A 22,299-nucleotide genomic window follows, 5' to 3' on the forward strand; every position below is an offset into this window, starting at 1 on the left:
AGTAAGTGCCATGTGGTATGAGACACAGTAGGAAGGAGGTCCCTGCCCCGTAGAGCTTACAATCTAAGTTTGCAGATAAGTTCAGATGCCTATTGTATCCCTTGGTTTCTAGCATTTCTCCCTGTAATGTACTGTCTGCTGTTCATTTCTGGGTGCAGTAATATTGTATAACATTTTGGGGAAAAGATGCAAAAAAGACACCCAGCACTTGAAGAGAGAATGGCAAAGATTTCTACTGCCACTGTCTGTTTCCCCTTGGTACTGAGATAAGCAGGTATAAATGTCACCCAAACACTGGCAAATACCAACATACTGAATGTAATGAACTTGGTCTCATTAAATGTGTCAGGGAGCTTCCTAGCCAGAAAGGCAACGAGTAAACTAATGGAAGCTAAGAGACCCATGTACCCCAAGACAAAAGCAAATAACACCCTTGACCCCTCATTGCACTCAATCACTATTATTCCTATTTCTGCTGCCATATTGAACTCTGCAAATGGAGCGTCTGTGGTCAGCCAAACTATGCATAGAATTACCTGAACCATGGTACACACTGGGACAATATAAATGGGTATTCTTAGTCCCACTAGTTTCTTTAGTTTACTGTCTGGATTTGTAGCACTAAATATCATTATGACAGTGATAGTCTTTGCTAGTATGGTAGAAACGCAAAGTGAAAAAATGACCGCAAACATGACCTGGCGTATCATGCACATTATCCGGTTGGGTCTGCCAATGAATGCCAAGGAACACATGAAGCCAAACATGAGGGAGATGAGAAGTAGGTAACTGAGATCTCTGTTATTTGCCTTCACTATGGGGGTCTTTCTTTTGATTATAAACAAGCAAAACACTGAAAATGTAAGGAGACAAAACAAGACTGAAATACAAGCTAAAATGGAGCCCAGAGTCTCTTCATAAGAAAGGAACTGAATGAGCTTTGGTTGGCACTCTTCTTTTCTGCTATCAGGCCATTTGTCTTCTGGGCACTTGAGACATTTACTGTCATCTAGAATAACAGAAACAATGTGATACAGATAGAAGAAGGCACAGTACAAATGGCCCAGAAGGTGGGCCCCCTCATTCTGTGGCAGTAAGGCCTTTCTGGATTCTGCACCATATGTACATGATTGCAATCTGAATTAAGCGTGTGCCATAAGTATAAGGACAATTGATTTGGCATTACATATATGTGATATGTGCAATGTTGATCAGATGTTAGTGTCTAAAAGTGACTAAAAGTATTCAGTTGGGTGCTTCACATATTGCATGCACTATTGGCTTTGTTCAAACTCTTGGCACAACCTATAATGTGACTTAAATCTGCATTAGAGTGTGTGCGAGTTAAGCCTACACACAACAGTGACTACATGCTGCCTCTAGAAGTACTTAAAGACACACTTTGAATCTGCATCTGTTTGTTTGCAGTACAAAGCAAGTGTAACTGAAGTCATGTTGTACCTAGGAATATATATGGCAATGCTTCCCTCCAGTGGTAAATAACAGTACCCCATAACACATTTGGACCATCAAGTGATACAGCTCCTTCATAAAGTATTACAGTCATCGTAGATGGTAATGGCATCTGTATTATCCATATTTAAACATAAATTGAATGTTTTTCTTAAAAGAAATTATGTCTCAAACTATACCAGTTATAATGAAGGAAATGAATGTGCCACTGAGGGCATCATTAGTAAGGCACCCTGTTCTGTTTATTTAGACAGAAGAAGAATGGTAGTATTTAGGTAAAATAAGAACGGATTGAACTGTATATTTTTTTCTCAACCTTAATATCTATTATCCAATAACTAAATGCTAATGTTACAAACCATTTGGGTTGAGAATCTCTCCTTCAGAACATGGCAGACAATCAAAGCAGCAGACCTTCTGCCCCTGAATTGCAGCTCTTCTGTAGCCTTTGGGGCATGGATCACTGCAAACTGAACTCGGGACCTAAGAAGAAATTATAATAATTATGTATTTGACAGCCTGGGTATGATTCATTTCTAACTGATAAATAAATGGTAAATACAAAGTTGATTAAAACAAATTAAATCTGCCCAATTCAATTAAATTTGAGTCTTTGGTCTACAGACAGGAGTGGCTTGTGGCCTGATGGTGCATTTACTTACTTATGTCATTTTTTCATTTCCTCAAATTGGATTTTTTAGCACTAAAAATTGTGGTTTTACTTGACGTAGAAACCGCGACAAACACTAATATAAAATTTTGCCATCTAGCTGTTGAGCTCATGCAGAAGTCAATGGGAGCTGTCTGAGGCAAATTCCTTTGCTTTGTGGTTTAAAAAAGGTTTTCATGACATTTTTCAATTGTAAATGCAAGAAAATGAAGATTTCAAGGTTTTTGCATTTGATCCACATTTGTTTCATTTGTAGGCTGTTGATAAATTACTTGACATTCGTGGCTTTAGTAAAAAATATTTATTTTGTGGTTTCAGAAACCACTAAAACCACTAAAATGAGAATGTTAATAAATGGGTCATCTTTAACTCATTATTCGCTAACATCATTCACGCCTTTACCTAGTAGATTTTATGCTAAAAGGTTTTTGATGCAGCAAACACTGCCATCCCATAAATGATAATATTGGCAACCCTTTGATGCCACTTGCATGATTTACCAAAGTCCAATTAAACTTACTTGGCTGTGTCCTCCATTCCATAAAATCTTGTTTAGCTGAATACTGAGCCCCTCGCCATTTAGAGAGCCGGAATCAAAACTACCAATAGAGACATACTGATTACTTCCATTAGGGAACAGCTGCCAGTTCAAAATGTCCACAGACTGAGGGACATCCCCATTCTCAACAAAATATATTCTTTTCCCTGCTGTGTTGTTGAAGTCTACCTTTCTGAGGTAATGAAGCAGCTAGGAGAAAAGATGGCACTATTTACATAATTCATTTTCAAAGAGTAAAAACAATTGAATACAGAATCATTATAGAGAGAGAGCTTGTATTAAAGGAAGCTCAAGGCCATTCATTTTTGTTTGCTTTTATTATTGCAGTCCAATAGTGATGAACTAAGCAAGGTTTTTCAGAGGGGTCTTGGATTCCTTTTCAGGGGGGAGGAACTTATGGGCAGCTGGGGAATTCTTCTGGGTATTAAGGTAGAAGCTAGTCAAGGAGGTAAAATTAAGAAGAATGTCAGGGCCATATGTAACCCTCCCTTCCAAACCTCAGCCCCCCCCCCAGGAGTTGTCCCCAAAAAGGAAAAAGATAAGTTTTGGCTTATTCACCACCTGTTCTATCCACAGTGCAGGTAGTAGAAGTCAGGATAGACAAGGTTATCTCATGGTTTATCACAATAAAATTCATTTATTAGATTAACTTTGAGGAGAACACTTTTCTCCAAATTAAGTTACCATTTTCATCATAGATTTGCAATAGAGTTTACACACAATAAGCTTTGAAATACATTTTTCTGAATTAAAGTGCATCTCAAATTGAAACTTGTCCATGAGTTTTCACATGATAAACCTTTTTCTCAGTAAATTGAATCTGGCCCAATGCATTATAAGGTCTTCGCATGAGTGCAGTTAGAACAGGCAAAGTCTCTGAAGACTTTTACTATGGGCACATGTAAAAACACTTCAGATTTATAATGCAATCCAAAACCTTTGTTAAGAGATGAGTAACAAGGGAATTTGGGAGGGTAACAATGAGGAAAATAAAGACATGTCAGGTTGGCTAATGGTTACAAAATAAGTAGCCAATGGCACTATTACGTTACAGCTGACTTTCTCATATACCAGACAAAACTGTTCCTAAGGCTATGAATTAAATATTAATGACTGTTTAAAAACAGATCTCAGGAGGTTAATGTAATATTAATGGAACTGGTGCGTTTTACATGATGATGACATCAATTGGACTGTAACTGCAGGCACATTCAACATTAAAGGGGTTGTGTTAACTTTTAGTATGATGTAGAGAGTAATATTTTGTGACAATTTAGAATTGGACTTCATTTTTCATTATTTGTGGTTCTGTAATTATTTAACTTTATGTTCTGCAACTCTCCAGTTTTTTTACCCACTGTGCACTGCTATTTAAACATATCCACATTCTTGATATCCAAAATATCCCATACATGCAATAGTGTTATGGGGATAGATGCCTTAAATATACCCAACAACACGGAGTTCTATATTAAGTTACTTCATAATTACTTAAATTGAATGCATTTTCTAGATATTTGCACTTAAATAGCAGAAAAGTTCCACTACACATAACTTGAAGGAAGAGAATAAAGGAACATCTAATGAAGTCATAATATCCTGTAACAATATATACAGGGGCTTTTTCAGCACCGGCTTTAATGAAACATTCCTATGAAATGAATGAATGCAGCTCCCTCACACAACTTAATCTGTGCATTATATACAGTACCTGCCAAGGCCGGTGGTTATAAATATCAGCACAAGATCCATTCTTGAAAGGCCCTTTCCCTGGGACACAGTTCTTCATCTGGTGCAAAGCATGAGCTACTGCAAAGACTGCGTTATGTGTTCTATATGAATATATAAAGTTATATACATCATATATATTGGGATCAATACTGTCCAGTCTCTCCTCTCCTGTGCACCAAACAATGTCTTCTTTAAGCAGTGCTGGAGATGTATTATTGACTGTATCATTTCCTGGCCAAATACAATAAAAAACAGTTTCCCAAAATGACTTCATGTAAGGATCATCTGGAAGTCTGGAAGGATGGATGCTATAAAGAAACTCCATAAAGCCTGGAATTTTCCCCTTTTGAGGTGCTAATCCAAGGCTCCCATTTAAGGTTGTTAAGATGTCAGTCCTAGGGAAGTCAGAAGTAATCGTCCAGCCTGAGGTTCCCACCCACACTTTGTGAGTGATATTGTGAAAAGAAGCCTGTTCCATTAAAGGGATAAGGTTTTCTAAGGTACAAAATAAAATGATCACTGTTGCTCTGGATCTCTTGACAACACCAATGATACGGTAGACGGACTCCATGGAGCTGATTATAGGAAGTGTCTCTTGAAATGCAATGCATCCACCATTCTTCTCTATTTCTCTAGTTATAATTTGAGCACCTAATATCCCCAAGTCATTATTTGAGGATATAACACCCACCCAGGTCCAGTTGAAGTACTTAACCACATGAGCAATGGCAAAATATTCATAGTCAGCATTATATATTGTCCTGAAGAAGGATGGAAACTGAATTTTATTGCTCAATAAAGGCAGCCCAGAAGCATAGCTAATCTGTTGAAAAATAACAGCAAGAAAAAAATATATAACTCAACTCTATCATTCTGTGGATAGTTATATATCCCAAATTACTGCATTGGTTACATAATTACACTTGTACTGGGCTGTAAAAAGACACTTGCCCTTTCATTTTTACCCCTAAAGAGAACACCCAACACGGCTAATCCAGAGAAAGGTTTTGCCAACAATGCCTCTAGTGCAGGAACAAAAAGTTATAAGAGGACTCCTTGTTAGCAATTAGATATTGAGTGCTATTCTGATACCTACTGGGAGCTATAATCTTACTCCCTTCCCATTGTTCTGCTGACTGGCTGCTGAGGGGGTGGATATCCCTCCAACTTGCAGCTCAGCAGTAAAGTGTAACTAAAATTTATCAGAACACACGTCATATGACTGTAGCATGGCTAGCCCCATGTGAAATTTAAAAAAAAATATCTGTTTGCATTGTTTTGCATTTCAATAAAGGATTCTTCTGGAGAAGCTCTGTTAACTGATGTGTTTAGAAAAAAAAATTCCCTTGACAGTATTCCTAAATATATATTTTTTAACCTTGGATGCTGTGCTAATGTCACTTTGTGTATCTTAGTTGTGTAACAATAGGCTCTGTTGCACATGATTCATCAGAAAAGGAAAGACGGACATATTCGTGCTCAGCCCAACTATGCCGAAACACAAGGAACATGTGTGGATGGAAATACTAGGGCCAATATGAACAACCTAGCACCCAATTGACAAGCACAGTGTGGTCACAATTAATTTGGATGCAGATATGTCAGGTACTGACACCATTAATGAAAGTACTTGTGTCCTTGCAGTTCCATATTGGGCAAAGCTCCACTGCAGCTGTCCTGTCTCTTCTGATAAATCATGTGCAAGTGCATCTATTGGCAACTAGGAACCCTGCAGTTACAATCACCCTTAACATGATGGGAATTCCTGGGTTCCCGCCTGGGTTTCTGCTTGGGGTGCATTAAATTCACTTTTTTTGGATTTCGTCTAACTCAAAACCTTCAAAACAGATTTGTTTATATACTGAACCAAATCCAAATTTGCATACACAAATTAGGATAAGGAAGGGTTAAATGGAACAGCGTGCAGCACACAGCAAAAAAATGTTTAACTTCCGTGTTTATGTGACTACAAGTCGAATGATATTAAGAATTTGAACCCCCAAAATAAATCCTGGATTAGGTGCATCCCTAGTTTCAGCAAACTGTGTCAAAAGAATCATGCGCTAATGCCATTTTTAACGTTGCATGTCATTAGTGACACATTAGCCACAACTTCACTCTGGTTTATTCATTTGTGTTAGTTTTGACACATCAGGCGTATTTATTGTAGGTGCAACTCACTGTGTGACTGAAATTCTGGGAAAAACGTTCCAATTTAACCCTTGTGACTGTAAATGAGGCATATAATTCAGTATTAGCATTTATGATCCTGTGGTTTTTTATTCTAATTATAATCACAGAGAGTAGTTTAACATTACTGCAAAGGGGTAATGTACCTGCGGATATCTGTACAATCCCAAGATCCTTGCTAGGGGCTCTGAGGCCTTAGAGGGCAAGTCGCCAACAATAGCCAGTGGCATAAGATCCTTGTTGCAGTGAAAGTTTGGCACTCCATTTTCTTTCCCTGATAAAATCCATGTTGCTCCTATTAGTGACTGTATCTCATTATAACAGGAATCATAGAGGTGGAAGCCCAGTGTTATATTGGGTAAAAGATCATTTGATGCATTAATTTCCATGATTGCAAACTCCATTGCGAGTAATAAGCGATAAAATCTAATATTAAAACTTATAAACAAAAGAAAACATTCTGTTAAAAATACAAAGCATTCAAAGGACTATGAATACTGTCCTTAATGTATATGCTCATATATATCATGCCCAGTGATGTTCTATGAAGGGTTTAGAGTTGCCCTGTAAAATAAAGCTGCTGCACCCTATCAGAAGCTGGTTTCATGAGGTGGAAGATTGCACATAACTCACAGATATGCTGTGGGACTGATTTTCTGTCAATAGAAGTGAGATTAAATCTGATTGGAAAACAACTCAGAGAGATGCAATAAGATTGTAGCTCACTTCTGAAGAAAGAAAATCATGGCCACCACTTAGGAAAGAGAATAGTGGGAGTTTTGGGCAGAACATTAACTGCTTAGGCTTTTCTGGCAGAAAGGGTTAAAGTACAGGAGTAACCAGGCAAAGAAACAAGGAAAGGGGGATATGTAAACTGAGCAGGAGGGGAATGGGCATTCATAACAGTAATTTGTAAGAGGTATAAGGTTATAATGCATCCCCCTAATTAAAATTGTGCTTTTAAACAAGTTCAGTATTTAATTACATCTTGTTTCCCATAAGACTGTATTTCCCAGGAACACTATCTGCTCTGCTACTGCAGGGGGAACCAAAGTGCACAGCTAAGGTAGGAACTTTTACCTGATGCACCAGTTTCCATGTGCAGGACTAAGACACTGTTCCTGTTGTCTTAAAGGTAGTAATCCTCATCTTAAAGTTTTATAAAGTTACCCAAAATTGTTTATATGATACTGCAAACCAGTTTTACACTGTCTCCAGCACAGACAGCCTGCAGTGAGATACAGCAGCCAGACAGTTACACCTGCTGAATCAGTGCACATGTTGTACAGTAGTTAATGCTGGTTATAGATTCATTATGCAGCAAGATATGTTATATTTCCAGCACAGTTACTTGTTACTTGTGTAGCCCACTTTATAAACGGTTGTGGCACTACCTGCTGATCTTTCACTGGTTGGCGCTTCCAGGAGTCCTGAGCCCCGCTTACTATGGGGGAAGCAGGGATTTCTTTGATAATGGTGTGCCTCCACCCAGGGCCCTGCTATGGGAGAACTACAACTCCCACCCTGGGAACCGATGTAGTGTATTAACCCCTCAATAGGATCCACTGGCTGCAAGCTGATTTGCCCCTCCCTGGGGTAACTCCTTACCAGTTGTAGTGGTCCTGGGTACACACACACGGAATACAGCAGATTTCAAATGAACAGATTGATCTTTATTGGGCAGACCTCTCCAGGAGTGTATCATCAGACAGTCAGGGCACATCCACAGGTTACATCAATGCACAAGACCCTCGCTCAAAGGTACCCAGGGTACTCACGCCAGAATGATCTCCTCTAGGAGGTCCCTCCGGTACTACACGACAAGAGACCCTCTCTTAGGGCTCTCCCTGGTACTCTCGCCAAGCAGACCCTCCACAGAGACTCACCCCCGGTACTACACCCAGGCAACTCTTTAGCAGGGTCCTCTTTCTCTTGGAGACTATCTCTCCCTTACCTACACACTGTGTGCCCTAAACTTCCAGCTGATGTAATGCTGGTAGGATCTTAATCCTCTACACTCCTGGAGGGGCAATGCGGCCCATTCTTACCTTCCACTCCCTACATGGCACTCCTAGAGTGTCCTAACACAGGGAAACTACTAAGTCACAGGGGAGCTCCTCTCTTAGAGGCTCCCAACTTAAGATGGCTCCCAGCACATGGCTGTTTCCCTTATATGGGCCTATGCACCACCCTGTGGCCATAACCCGAACTGCGGGGATACTCCCCATTAACTATAGATATACCAGGCTATACCCATTGTACCTTAACCATTACCCTCCCGGGGCCTATCCTAGGGGTATACATCCTGTGGGGCCCATTTTAGCAAACCCCTACACTTGTATTAAATAAACCCAAAAATGATTGTTTTGCCACCAATGTGGATCAATGCAGCTTATATAGAGAAAATAAATAATATAAAAACATTAAAATGAAGAACCTACAATCTAGAGCTTTCTGGATACTGGGATTATTGGATAATGGATTCTATATCGGTATTTATATGTTAAACCAGATATTATACTGAAAACAATGACACAGTTGGACATACCGTCTGCACTGAAGAGGTTGTGGACTTTCCCTATAGGTTATTATAGGATAAGTCACTTCTACATGAATAGGAAAGAGGCCTCCCAGTGTGATATCTCCAGGGAGAGAATAGCCACTGACTTCTTCAGTAACCAGTCTGCACCCTTCTAATAATGTTTCACATCCACCATCTTTGTACCATAAAAGTATTAGCAACAGACGGCAAAGCGTAATGGTAATTAGAGGCAAGTCCATTCTGTTTATTGGCCTGTTGTTTGGAAGGTAAAGAAAAAACAGATGCTTTATTATAGTGAAAATACACTTGCTGTAAATGCATTCAGTGAAGTGGATATCAGACATACTGTTCTGCTCTGTGCTGTAAAATACAGTTTCTATTTATGCATTTATATATTTCCTACTGAGTAATAAAGTGTATTTAGGACTGATGGCATTACACCACATTTTCTAATTGGGCCAGTGTGGATAGTGGAGTACTGCAGGGGTCAGTCCTTGGTCCTTTGCTTTTTTACTTGTTTATTAATGACCTGGAGGTGGGCATAGAGAGTACTGTTTCTGTCTTTACTGATGATACGAAATTGTGCAAAACTATAAGTTCCATGCAGGATGCTGCCGCTTTGCAGAGCGATTTGATAAAAATGGAAAACTGGGCAGCAAATTAGAAAATAAGGTTCAATGTTATGCACTTTGGTAAAAAATAATATAAATGCAAGTTATACACTAAATAGTAGAGTGTTGGGGGTATCCTTAATGGAGAAGGATCTAGGGGTTTTTGTAGATAACAAGTTGTCTAATTCCAGGCAGTGTCATTCTGTGGCTACTAAAGCAAATAAAGTGCTGTCTTGTATAAAAAAGGGCATTGACTCAAGGGATGAAAACATAATTTTACCTCTTTATAGGTCCCTGGTAAGGCCTCACCTTGAGTATGCAGTGCAGTTTTGGGCTACAGTCCTTAAGAAGGATATTAATGAGCTGGAGAGAGTGCAGAGACTGCAACTAAACTGGTAAAGGGGATGGGAGATTTAAGCTATGAGGTTAGACTGTCAGGGTTGGGGTTGTTTTCTCTGGGAAAGAGGCGCTTGTAAGGGGACATGATTACTCTGTACAAGTACATTAGAGGGGATTATAGGCAGATAGGGGGTGTTCTTTTTTCCCAGCACACCAGAGGCCCCTCCTTTAGATTAGAGAAATGGAACTTTCGCTTGAAGCAACGTAAATGGTTTTTTACGGTGAGGGCAGTGAGGTTGAGGAATGCCCTTCCTAGTGATGTTGTAATGGCAGATTCTGTTAGTGCCTATAAGAGGGGCTTGGATGAGTTCTTGAACAAGCATAGTATCCAAGGCTATTGTGATTCTAAAATCTACAGTGTACAGCATTGATGTTGGTATATATAGTTTATGTATGTAAGTGTATAGACAGGTCAGTATGGGTCTGTATATGAGTGGATAGATAGGTCAGTATGGGTCTGTATGTGAGTGGATAGATAGGTCAGTATGGGTCTGTATGTGAGTGGATAGATAGGTCAGTATGGGTCTGTATGTGAGTGGATAGATAGGTCAGTATGGGTCTGTATGTGAGTGGATAGATAGGTCAGTATGCGTCTGTATGTGACTGGATAGATAGGTCAGTATGGGTCTGTATGTGAGTGGATAGATAGGTCAGTATGGGTCTGTATGTGAGTGGATAGATAGGTCAGTATGGGTCTGTATGTGAGTGGATAGATTGGTTAGTATGGGTCTGTATGTGAGTGGATAGATAGGTCAGTGTGGGTCTGTATATGAGTGGATAGATAGGTCAGTGTGGGTCTGTATGTGAGTGGATAGATAGGTCAGTGTGGGTCTGTATGTGAGTGGATAGATAGGTCAGTGTGGGTCTGTATGTGAGTGGATAGATAGGTCAGTGTGGGTCTGTATGTGAGTGGATAGATAGGTCAGTGTGGGTCTGTATGTGAGTGTATAGATAGGTCAGTAGGGGTCTGTATGTGAGTTGATAGATAGGTCAGTATGGGTCTGTATGTGAGTGTATAGATAGGTCAGTATGGGTCTGTATGTGAGTGGATAGATAGGTCAGTGTGGGTCTGTATGTGAGCGGATAGATAGGTCAGTGTGGGTCTGTTTGTGAGTGGATAGGTCAGTGTGGGTCTGTATGTGAGTGGATAGATAGGTCAGTGTGGGTCTGTATGTGAGTGGATAGATAGGTCAGTGTGGGTCTGTATGTGAGTGGATAGATAGGTCAGTATGGGTCTGTATGTGAGTGGATAGATAGGTCAGTGTGGGTCTGTATGTGAGGGGATAGATAGATCAGTGTGGGTCTGTATGTGAGTGGATAGATAGGTCAGTATAGGTTTGTGTATGCAGGGTTTAATTGGAAGGGTTGAAGGGTCTTTTTTCAACCCTATGTAACTATGTAGCCATATGAACATGGGATGTCACTGGCTACAAGGTAACTACAAATGCAGCCAATTTTGAATCAAGGGACAGCTAACTCTGGAACTGGATAATCGCTATGTTCTTAAATGCAATGGCTCAGTAACAATGATTTTTTCTGTGCCTCATTTTTACATAGGCCATTGCTGCATAAATATCTAATGTACAGCATAAATATAGGGAGCGGATGGAAACAGAAAAACATTTGTGTATGAAGCCTCCAAGCCACTGAAGTGTAAATTGACATACATACTATTATAATAGGATGCAGCACAGCTTTCATATACAGGTATAGGGTCATTTACCTGGTAATAAGTTATGCAGAAAGCTTCGAATTACTGAAAGATAGAGATAAGCAATTTTTTCTCCAGACATGGATTCGCTGTGAGATTTTGCATTTGCAAATATTTTTATCGTAAATCGGTCACAAATTTGCGTGATTAAAAAATTAAAAGTAAGTCGTGGTCGTTAAAAATAAATCTAATTTTTCATGCTGTTTTCTGAAAAAAATTGCAGATGGTGAAGTACAGAATATTGCCACAAATCCATGCCTGGTGAAAATTTTGCTCATCAAAAAAAGTATCCTATTTGATCATTTTAAAACAATTAATAGTATTTTTGGTAATTAACAATTTTTGTTAATTCAGCTGTGACAATTATTCCTGTAGTTACAGACCTATAGGGAAACATGAGATACATTTGTGTTGCCTTGTAGTGAGCCCGTAGCCCAACACACGGTGCCTGTACATGCCAAGTGGCAACACTATTTTGAACACAGAAAATCTCTTATACAGAAGATACAGTGATTATGATTTATGAACAAATCTGTTGTAAAGATTCTTATGAGACAGAACTTCTTACCTCATGAGAAGAAGGTTTTGCTGCAGCAAAGTTGTTCGGTTATTGATGCCTGTTAGAAATGCCCAAATACTTTGGGCAAATGCAGAGAAGTTTATATACTCTATGGTTACTGGTCTAGAAAATGAATATTATTAAAATTAATTAGCAGGTATATGCTATAATTATAAGATAATGGTAGTTACAGGTTAATATAGGAGTATAGCATGATTGCAAAGTTTCTTTGGGGATTAATTTAAAGTGGAAAACTCTCATGGCATTCATTTATAATTAAGGGGAGGCAGAAGCATAAATGACATCAGCATATTTGAAAGCAAAAGTATGTAATGAGTGGCACAGTGACTGCAAAAACCATAGAGGATAGGTACTGTATGTCTTTCCCAGAATGCTTTATCAGACACTGCAGAAGTTGAGAATAACAGGAACTGTGCTCACCAGGCTGAGAGCGAGTACATTAAATTAGACATCACTAAAGGGGAAAAGGGCTGAGGCTGAGAGTGTTCTCCATGTCCAAGAAGATATTGAGACTGTCAGCAGACATTCTGCCCTATTATTAGAAGAATGGACATTAATTTGTTGGTTACATGTGCTGTATGAAATGTAAATGTTATTTGGTGAAAAAAAACAATATTATGTGAATAAAATATACCAAATACCTGCTTAAAGGGATTCTATCATGATTTTATGGTGTAGTTCTTATTTTTTAAATTATATTGTTTATATATAGCAAATAATTCACATTTAAAATTATATTCTTGAACCAACAAAGGTATTGTAGGGACCCATAGGGTTAAATGGCCCCTATGCAGGGCCAGAACTAGGGGTAGGCAGAAGAGGCAGCTGCCTAGGGCTAGAGATGTAGCGAACCTCACAAAAAAAGTTTGCGAACCCATTTGCGAACGTCTGCCAAAAAGTGCGAACTTTGCAAACCCCATAGACTTCAATGAGAAGGCGAACTTTAAAAACTAGAAAAAGAAAAGCCATTTCTGGCCAGAAAACTGATTTTAAAGTTTTTTAAAGGGTGCCACGACCTGGACAGTGGCATGCAGGAGGGGGATCAAGGGCAAAAATTTCTCTTAAAAATACGTTTTGTGCTGTAAAGGGCACAAATCACACAACATTTCTAAACTTGTGTAATAAATTGCTTTAAAACGTCCGGCGTCTACATGCCAATCAAGTCGTGTAAAGGTTACAGCTGGTTCACACGCAAAGACAAAATGCCGCAGTAGTGGATACGGAATATAATATTGCTGGTGGAAAAACATCACTCAGGTGATTTTATTGCAATGCAATGTCACTACTATGTGTAACGTGTTTGGTGCACTACTATGAATAACAGCAAACAGCATTGGACACATTAAAGAACAGTAAGTTAAATAATAAAAAAAGTGATCTCTGGTTGGTGCTGGGGGTGAACTACTAGGAGCAGCACACCAGTCCCCAACACAGCTAGACTAATAGCACTCGGCTCTATAAATTACAGTAGCAAAGTAAAAAAAAACACACAAAAAAATGATGTGAATGTGTGGTTGGTGCTTAGTGCACTACTATGAGCAGCACACCTGTCTCCAACACTCACAGACGGAGCTGCAGTACACAATGAAAAGAAGAGTAACAGTAATCAGAAAATAAAAGCAGTCCTTACAAGGACTATTGGGTTACAGCAGATGAGATCAGCAGGACAGCTGCCCACAGCAGCTACATACAGAGCAGTAGAAAGTAGATTACTAGTCAGCAAAGCTACCTAAACTGTCCCTCAAATCCCTGCACAGCTCTCTCCCTATGCTAACTCTTCAAACACACACAGGCAGAATGTAAAATGGCTGCTGGGCTTCGGTTTATATATGGAAGGGAGTGGTCCGGGGGTGGTCCAGGAGGGAGAGCTGCCTGATTGGCTGCCATGTATCTGCTGACTCTGGGGTGAGAGGTCAAAATTTGGCTCCAGCTAAGGCGAACCCAAAATTGCGAACATCGCTATAAGTTCGCGAACTTGCGAACACCCGATTTTCATGCGAATTAGTTCTCCGGCGAACAGTTCGCTACATCTCTACCTAGGGCGCAATGACTGGGGGGCACCAGGCAGGAGCCTCTCCTGCCTACCTTTAGTATGCGATCTGTTTCAAGTCGCTTCTTATCGTACATCGCCACCCCCCTCCCCGCGCATTCCATCTGTGCGGGGGGGAGGGGGGGTGCGCAATGCAGGGGCGAGGTGGCCGACCAGGTTGCCTAGGGTCAGGTCGGCCCGCCCCTGCCCCTATGGCTTTAATTCCCTACAGGTTCAGTTCCCTTAGTTGCTGGGCAGAAGGGAATGTATCTAAGTAAGTTCATTAACATATGTATGCTATTGGTTAGCAGGTATGGTGACCACTTCCTGCCTCACTTTTGTATAGTTCTGGGAAAGGAGTGGCACTTCCTCTTTGCTTTCACCTGAGGAACAGGATTTGTGTTGCTGTGAGCCCGGGGCTCAGGCCTAGTTATAGTCGGGGAACAGGGCCCCGTGAATGAGGCATTAGATAGTGGCAGGTGTATCCCCCTTTATAGTACCACTCTAGGGGTGTAAGGCAGTTAGGGCTGAGCTAGAAAGAGCAGTTCTGAGCCCCTACATAGGACTGGCAGTTTTGGAGATATCTCTCCCAGGCCACATTGCCTGTATTGTAGGGATCCCAGTGAATAGGGAATCAGGATAGAGAATTCCCTGAGGGGATCCACTATGGGGTGTGGCAGAGGGGAAGTGAGATTCCTGCCAAGTCTGCCCGCAGGGGAGTGTCAGTCTGTATTACACTCTGTATGTGGTGTTGCCTGTACCACTGGCCCCTGAGAAGCTGTATTGTGAGTAACCCTGTGGAGGTTCAATTAACACTTGGGGCCCGATTCACTAAAGTCCGAAATAAGGAGTGCTATTTATAGCATGCGTTAAAAATCTTATCACTTCTTATTTTTCACTCGATTCACTAAAAGGACACTTGTCATAATTAAGAAGCGATGTTCTTGGCGTTATTTATCTTACGATGACATATTTTCAAGCAATATATTACGCAGCACACAAGATATTACGCAGCGCGCAATATTTTATGCAGAGCGCAATATATTACGCACGTAACCATTACTTTCTGAAAACCACCATTTCCCTGAAAACTGGAGGATGCATCACTCTAGGGCCAACATATACTAAAAAAAATATGACTGCAAACTCCATGTTGTGTTGCCAATAGCTCACGAACCGCAATTTTCTTTAAGTACCGCCTGCCCCAAGTAGGGTTAATATTCACACAGATTAACACAATATTTTGCACGTTTAACGCTGCAAAATTGCAGTAGACACAACTGCTATTGCAGTAGACACAACATGATTACATCAAGAACACTGACCCTTTGTAACCATAATGATGCCAAAATTCTGGGAAAAAACATTGCTATTTGGGGGAAAAAAAACACAGCAATTGCGCTTGAAATTGCGTTTTGCTCACTGCACTCATATAAATGAGCCCTAAAATATATTTCCTATTTTTTTAGGATGCAGAATAAAATAAAACAACAGAACAGTAATTGGTTTGAACATTTTATTACATTAGCCCAGTGCATTCTGTTTTTTGCAAAACACACCATAGACAATATACAATATTTGTTATGCCTCCAGCATGTTTCATTGCACCACCTAGTGGTTTCTTAATGTAAAAGTTGTGATTGCTTAAAAAAATGTCCTTTTCCGTGTGACCATGGGTAATACAGAAAAAGGTTCATTATAGCTGCCATCTTAGCAGTGTTTCCAGCTCATAGCCATCCTGCATAAATCCTAACCCATCCTGCCCTGTGGAAGCATCGTTGGTAGGTATTATCCATCTCTAGTCCCTAGATCATTAGTACAAGCAGATATATTTCATGTTATGCTTTAATTCAGGTATAACCGTTTATGTGCAGTTACCTCATGGCACATCTGTTCTTGCCCAGGCATCTAGGCCTCCTACTCAGATGCCTCCTTTCCTTCATACATAATTGTACATTATATGAATCACATTATTTTACTGTACTTTGTTATTCTGTATAGTAAATGCTGCCATATTTTCTGTTTCCCCAGTTTCACACCTTCCCCTTTGTTAATAAACTGAAACCTACCAACCTGTCTCAGTGAATTGATGAAGGGAGGAGTTTACCCGTATGTCAAGCTACACACTGCCCCAGGGTAATACGTACTGAGGACAGAACAATAATCTATCCTCATGTTTCAGATACATGGTACATTCCAAAGGTGAAGCAGGAGAACACTATAAAGCAGAAGAGTTCAAAACAGATGACTGCTTTTTACTTTTAAACTGAATATGTTGGCATCTGTGCTCATATATAATGTAAAGTGTAAAGATGAATGTTTCAGAATCTATAATGTGGGGAATCAATTAGTATATGTAATTCTAATAAAATGTATGTATGCATTTATGTATAACTTTATTTATAAAGCACCACAAGGGTACGCCGCTCTGTACACTCTTACAATATACAAAATTACACACAGGGAGGACAAGTGTTATAATAAATAAATAAGTATAAATACATATGGAGTAAGTGCCATGTGGTATGAGACACAGTAGGAAGGAGGTCCCTGCCCCGTAGAGCTTACAATCTAAGTTTGCAGATAAGTTCAGATGCCTATTGTATCCCTCGGTTTCTAGCATTTCTCCCTGTAATGTACTGTCTGGTGTTCATTTCTGGGTGCAGTAATATTGTATAACATTTTGGAGAAAAGATGCAAAAAAGACACCCAGCGCTTGAAGAGAGAATGGCAAAGATTTCTACTGCCACTGTCTGTTTCCCCTTGGTACTGAGATAAGCAGGTATAAATGTCACCCAAACACTGGCAAATACCAACATACTGAATGTAATGAACTTGGTCTCATTAAATGTGTCAGGGAGCTTCCTAGCCAGAAAGGCAACAAATAAACTAACGGAAGCTAAGAGACCCATGTACCCCAAGACACAAGCAAATAACACCCTGGACCCTTCATTGCACTCAATCACTATTATTCCTATTTCTGCTGCCATATTGAACTCTGCAAATGGAGCGTCTGTGGTCAGCCAAACTATGCATAGAATTATCTGAACCATGGTACACACTGGGACAATGTAAATGGGTATTCGTAGTCCCACTAGTTTCTTTAGTTTACTGTCTGGATTTGTAGCACTAAAAATCATTACAACAGTGATAGTCTTTGCTAGTATGGTAGAAACGCAAAGTGAAAAAATGACAGCAAACATGACCTGGCGTATCATGCACATTATCCGGTTGGGTCTGCCAATGAATGCCAAGGAACACATGAAGCCAAACATGAGGGAGATGAGAAGTAGGTAGCTGAGTTCTCTGTTATTTGCCTTTACTATGGGGGTCTTTCTTTTGATTATAAACAGGCAGAACACTGAAAATGTAAGGAGACAAAACAAGACTGAAATACAAGCTAAAGCGGAGCCCAGAGTCTCTTCATAAGAAAGGAACTGAATGAGCTTTGAAAGACACTCTTCTTTTCTGCTATCAGGCCATTTGTCTTCTGGGCACTTGAGACATTTACTGCCATCTAGAATAACAGAAACAATGTTATACAGAGAGAAGAAGGCACAGTATGAATGTCCCAGGAAGTGAACCCCCTCATTATGTGGCAGAAAGGCCTTTCTGGATTCTGCACCATATGTACATGATTGCAATCTGAATCAAAGCGTGTGTCATAAGTATAAAGACAATGGATTTGGCACTACATATATGTGATATGTGCAATGCTGATCAGATGTTAGTGTCTGAAAGTGACTAAAAGTATTCAGTTGGGTGCTTCAAATACTGCATGTGCTACTGACTTTGTTCAAACTATTGGCACAACCTATAATGTGACTTAAATCTGCATTAGAGAGTGTGCGAGTTAAGCCTACACACAACAGTGACTACATGCTGCCTCTAGAAGTACTTAAAGACACACTTTGAATCTGCATCTGTTTGTTTAGTATTATGTTTTAGGGTATGACTTTGCTACCAAGTACAAAGCAAGTGTAACTGAAGCCATGTTGTACCTAGGAATATGTATGGCAATGCATCCCTGCAGTGGTAAATAACAGTACTGCCGAACGATACAACTACTTAATAAAGTATTAAAGTCAAAATAGGAGGTAATGGCATCTGTATTATCCATATTTAAACATAGATTGAATGTTTTTCTTAAAAGAAATTATGTCTCAAACTATTCCAGTTAAAATGAAGGAAAAGAATGTGCCACTGAGGCCATCATTAGTAAGGCACCCTGTTCTGTATATTTATACAGAAGAAGAATGGTAGTATTAAGATAAAATAAGAAGAATGGATTGAACTGTATATTTTTTTTCTCAACCTTAATGTACTGCCTAGCAGTTGTTATTTAATGTTATTGTTATGATGTTATTTGGTATCATCCATTCACCCCTGCTGTTTCTTGCTAGATAGTTGCTCCCGCCCTCCATTTTGTTGTTGTAACTGCCCTTTTTGCTGAGTGTGTTATGAAGAGACTGCAGTGTATGTAAGCTGTGTATCTTCATTAGAAATTTACCTATGGAAAAGTCTCTATGTTTATACCCTTGCTACCTTGAAGCATAAAGAAGCATTGGAAAACACCTCTGGAGTCTTTATTCATTGAGTAAGCTATCTGTTAAGGTGATCATTCAACCTGCTGCACTCATCCTCACAGACCGGGTCTACACAGGGCTTGTGGCAGGTACAACTGATGCTGAGACAGAACACTTAATATCTATTTTCCAATAACTAAATGCTAATGTTACAAACCATTTGGGTTGAGAATCTCTCCTTCAGAACATGGCAGGCAATCAAAGCAGCAGATCTTCTGCCCCTGAATTGCAGCTCTTCTGTAGCCTTTGGGACATGGATCACTGCAAACTGAACTTGGGACCTATGAAGAAAATATAATAATTATGTATTTGACAGCCTGGGTATGATTCATTTCTAACTGATAAATAACTTGTAAATGTAAAGTCAGCATTTGGCCTACAGGCAGAATTGGCTTGTGGCCTGATAACACTGCTCTCTGCCATCACTAAGGGGCCCATTTACTAACTTTTGTCATTTTTTCATTTCCTCAAATTGTATTTTTTAGCAATAAAAATCATGGAATGTACAATTACTCTAACCCACAAAGAATTTAGGTTTTTATTTGACGTAGAAACCGCAACAAACACTAATATAAAATTTTGCCATCTAGCTGTCGAGCTCATGCAGAAGTCAATGGGAGCTGTCTGAGGCAAATTGTAATAATCTTTCTTTGCTCTGTGGTTTAAAAAGGGTTTTCATGAAATTTTTCAATTGTAAGTGCAAGAAAATGAAGATTTCAAGGTTTTTGCATTTGATCCACGTTTTTTTCATTTGGAGGCTGTTGATAAATTACTTGACATTCGTGGCTTTAGAGAAAAATATTTATTTTGTGGTTTCAGAAACCACTAAAACCACTAAAATAAGAATGTTAATAAATGGGTCGTCTTTAACTCATTATTCGCTAACATTGTTCTTTACTTCCTTTGCTGTTGCCTAACTACACACCTGATCTTTACCTAGTAGATTTCATGCTAAAAGGTTTTTGATGCAGCAAACACTGCCATCCCATAAATGATAATATTGGCAACCCTTTGATGCCACTTGCATGATTTACCAAAGTCCAATAAAACTTACTTGGCTGTGTCCTCCATTCCATAAAATCTTGTTTAGCTGAATACTGAGCCCCTCGCCATTTAGAGAGCCGAAATCAAAACTACCAATAGAGACATACTGATTACTTCCATTAGGGAACAGCTGCCAGTTCAAAATCTCCACAGACTGAGGGACATCCCCATTCTCATCAAAATATATTCTTTTCCCTGCTGTGTTGTTGAAGTCTACTTTTCTGAGGTAATGAAGCAGCTAGGAGAAAAGATGGCACTATTTGCATAATTTATTTTCAAAGAGTAAGAATGCTGGAATACAGAATCATTGCAGAGAGAGAGCTTGTATTAAAGGAAGCGCTCAAAACCACTCATTTTTGGTTGCTTTTATTTTTGCAGCCCCACAGTAATGAACTTTGTGTGTCTGCAAGATTTACAAATATTGAGCAAGGTTTTTGGAGGTGTCTTGGATTCCTTTTCAGGGGGAGGAGTAACTTATGAGCAGCTGGGGAATTTGTAGTTGTGGCAGTCAGAACAGGCTAACGCTGAAGATGTAGACTTACAGTATAATGCAATCCAAAACCTTTCTTAACAGATGAGTAACAATGGAATTTGGAAGACATAACAATGAGGAATATAAAGGCTTATGTCAGGTTGGCTAATGGACACAAAATAAGTAGCCAATGGCACTATTATGTTACAGCTGAATTTCTCATATTCCAGACAAAACTGTTTCTAAGGCTATGAATTAAATATTAACATATATTAACAGATATTAACAGATCACAGGAGTAATATAAATGGAACTGGTGCATTTTACATGATGATGACATCAAGGGGTTGTGTTAACTTTTAGTAGTATGATGTAGAGAGTAATATTCTGATACAATTTGCAATTGGTCTTCATTTTTCATTATTTGTGGTTCTGTAATTATTTAACTTTTTGTTCATCAACTCTCCAGGTTTTTTTTACCCACTGTGCTCTGCTATTTAAACATAACCACATTCTGGATATCCAAATTATCCCATATGCTACAGTTTTATGGGGATAGGTGACTTAAATATACCCAACAACACAGAGTTCTATACTTCATAATTGAATGCATTTTCTAGATATTTGCACTTAAATAGCAGAAGAACAGTTCCACTACACATAACTTGAAAGAAAAGAATAAAGGAGCATCTAATGAAATCATAATATCCTGTAACAATATATACAGGGGCTTTTTGGCACCGGCTTTAATGAAACATTTCTATGAAATGAATGAATGCAGCTCCCTCACACAACTTAATCTGTTCATTATATACAGTACCTGCCAAGGCCGGTGGTTATAAATATCAGCACAAGATGCATTATTGAAAGGCCCTTTCCCTGGGACACAGTTCTTCATCTGGTGCAAAGCATGAGCTAGTGCAAAGACTGCGTTATGTGTTCTATATGAATATATAAAGTTATAGACATCATATATATTGGGATCAATACTGTCCAGTCTCTCCTCTCCTGTGCACCAAACAATGTCTTCTTTAAGCAGTGCTGGAGATGTATTATTGACTGCATCATTTCCTGGCCAAATACAGTGAAAAGCATTCTCCCAAAATGTCTTCATGTAAGGATCATCTGGAAATCTGGAAGGATGGATGCTATAAAGAAACTCCTTAAAGCCTGGAATTTTCCCCTTTTGAGCTGCTAATCCAAGGCTCCCATTTAAGGTTGTTAAGATGTCAGTCCTAGGGAAGTCAGAAGTAATGGTCCAGCCTGAGGTTCCCACCCACACTTTGTTAGTGATATTGTGAAAAGAAGCCTGTTCCATTAAAGGGACAATGTTTTCTAGGGTACAAAATAAAATGATCACTGTTGCTCTGGATCTCTTGACAACACCAATGATACGGTAGACAGACTCCATGGAGCTGATTATAGGAAGTGTCTCTTGAAATGCAATGCATCCACCATTCTTCTCTAATTCTCTAGTTGCAATTTGAGCACCCAATATCCCCAAGTCATTATTTGAGGATATAATACCCACCCAGGTCCAGTTGAAGTACTTAACCACATGAGCAATTGCAAACCATTCATACTCAACATTATGTATTGTCCTGAAGAAGGATGGGAAATGAATTTTATTGCTCAATAAAGGCAGCCCAGAAGCATAGCTAATCTGTTGAAAAATAACAGCAAGAAAAAAATATATAACTCA

General features: G+C 39.3%; 2 protein-coding genes across 2 annotated transcripts; both read right to left on the reverse strand.

The window, feature by feature from the left end:
* On the reverse strand, positions 1–8,055 carry LOC100497643 (extracellular calcium-sensing receptor). Its single transcript, XM_012969700.3, has 5 exons — positions 6,770–8,055; positions 4,414–5,256; positions 2,664–2,891; positions 1,833–1,956; positions 1–1,009 (listed from the first exon to the last, which is right to left on the reverse strand). The coding sequence occupies exons 1-5, from the start codon at positions 7,025–7,027 to the stop codon at positions 90–92; spliced, it is 2,373 nt and encodes a 790-aa protein (XP_012825154.2). The 5' UTR covers positions 7,028–8,055; the 3' UTR covers positions 1–89.
* An 8,952-nt stretch (positions 8,056–17,007) lies between these two features.
* On the reverse strand, positions 17,008–18,615 carry LOC100497794 (vomeronasal type-2 receptor 26). Its single transcript, XM_031891759.1, has 2 exons — positions 18,564–18,615; positions 17,008–18,012 (listed from the first exon to the last, which is right to left on the reverse strand). The coding sequence occupies exons 1-2, from the start codon at positions 18,613–18,615 to the stop codon at positions 17,093–17,095; spliced, it is 972 nt and encodes a 323-aa protein (XP_031747619.1). The 3' UTR covers positions 17,008–17,092.
* Positions 18,616–22,299: the final 3,684 nt, after the last annotated feature.

The sequence above is a fragment of the Xenopus tropicalis genome, chromosome 8 (genome assembly GCF_000004195.4).
Source record: "Xenopus tropicalis strain Nigerian chromosome 8, UCB_Xtro_10.0, whole genome shotgun sequence".
Lineage (NCBI taxonomy): Eukaryota > Metazoa > Chordata > Amphibia > Anura > Pipidae > Xenopus > Xenopus tropicalis.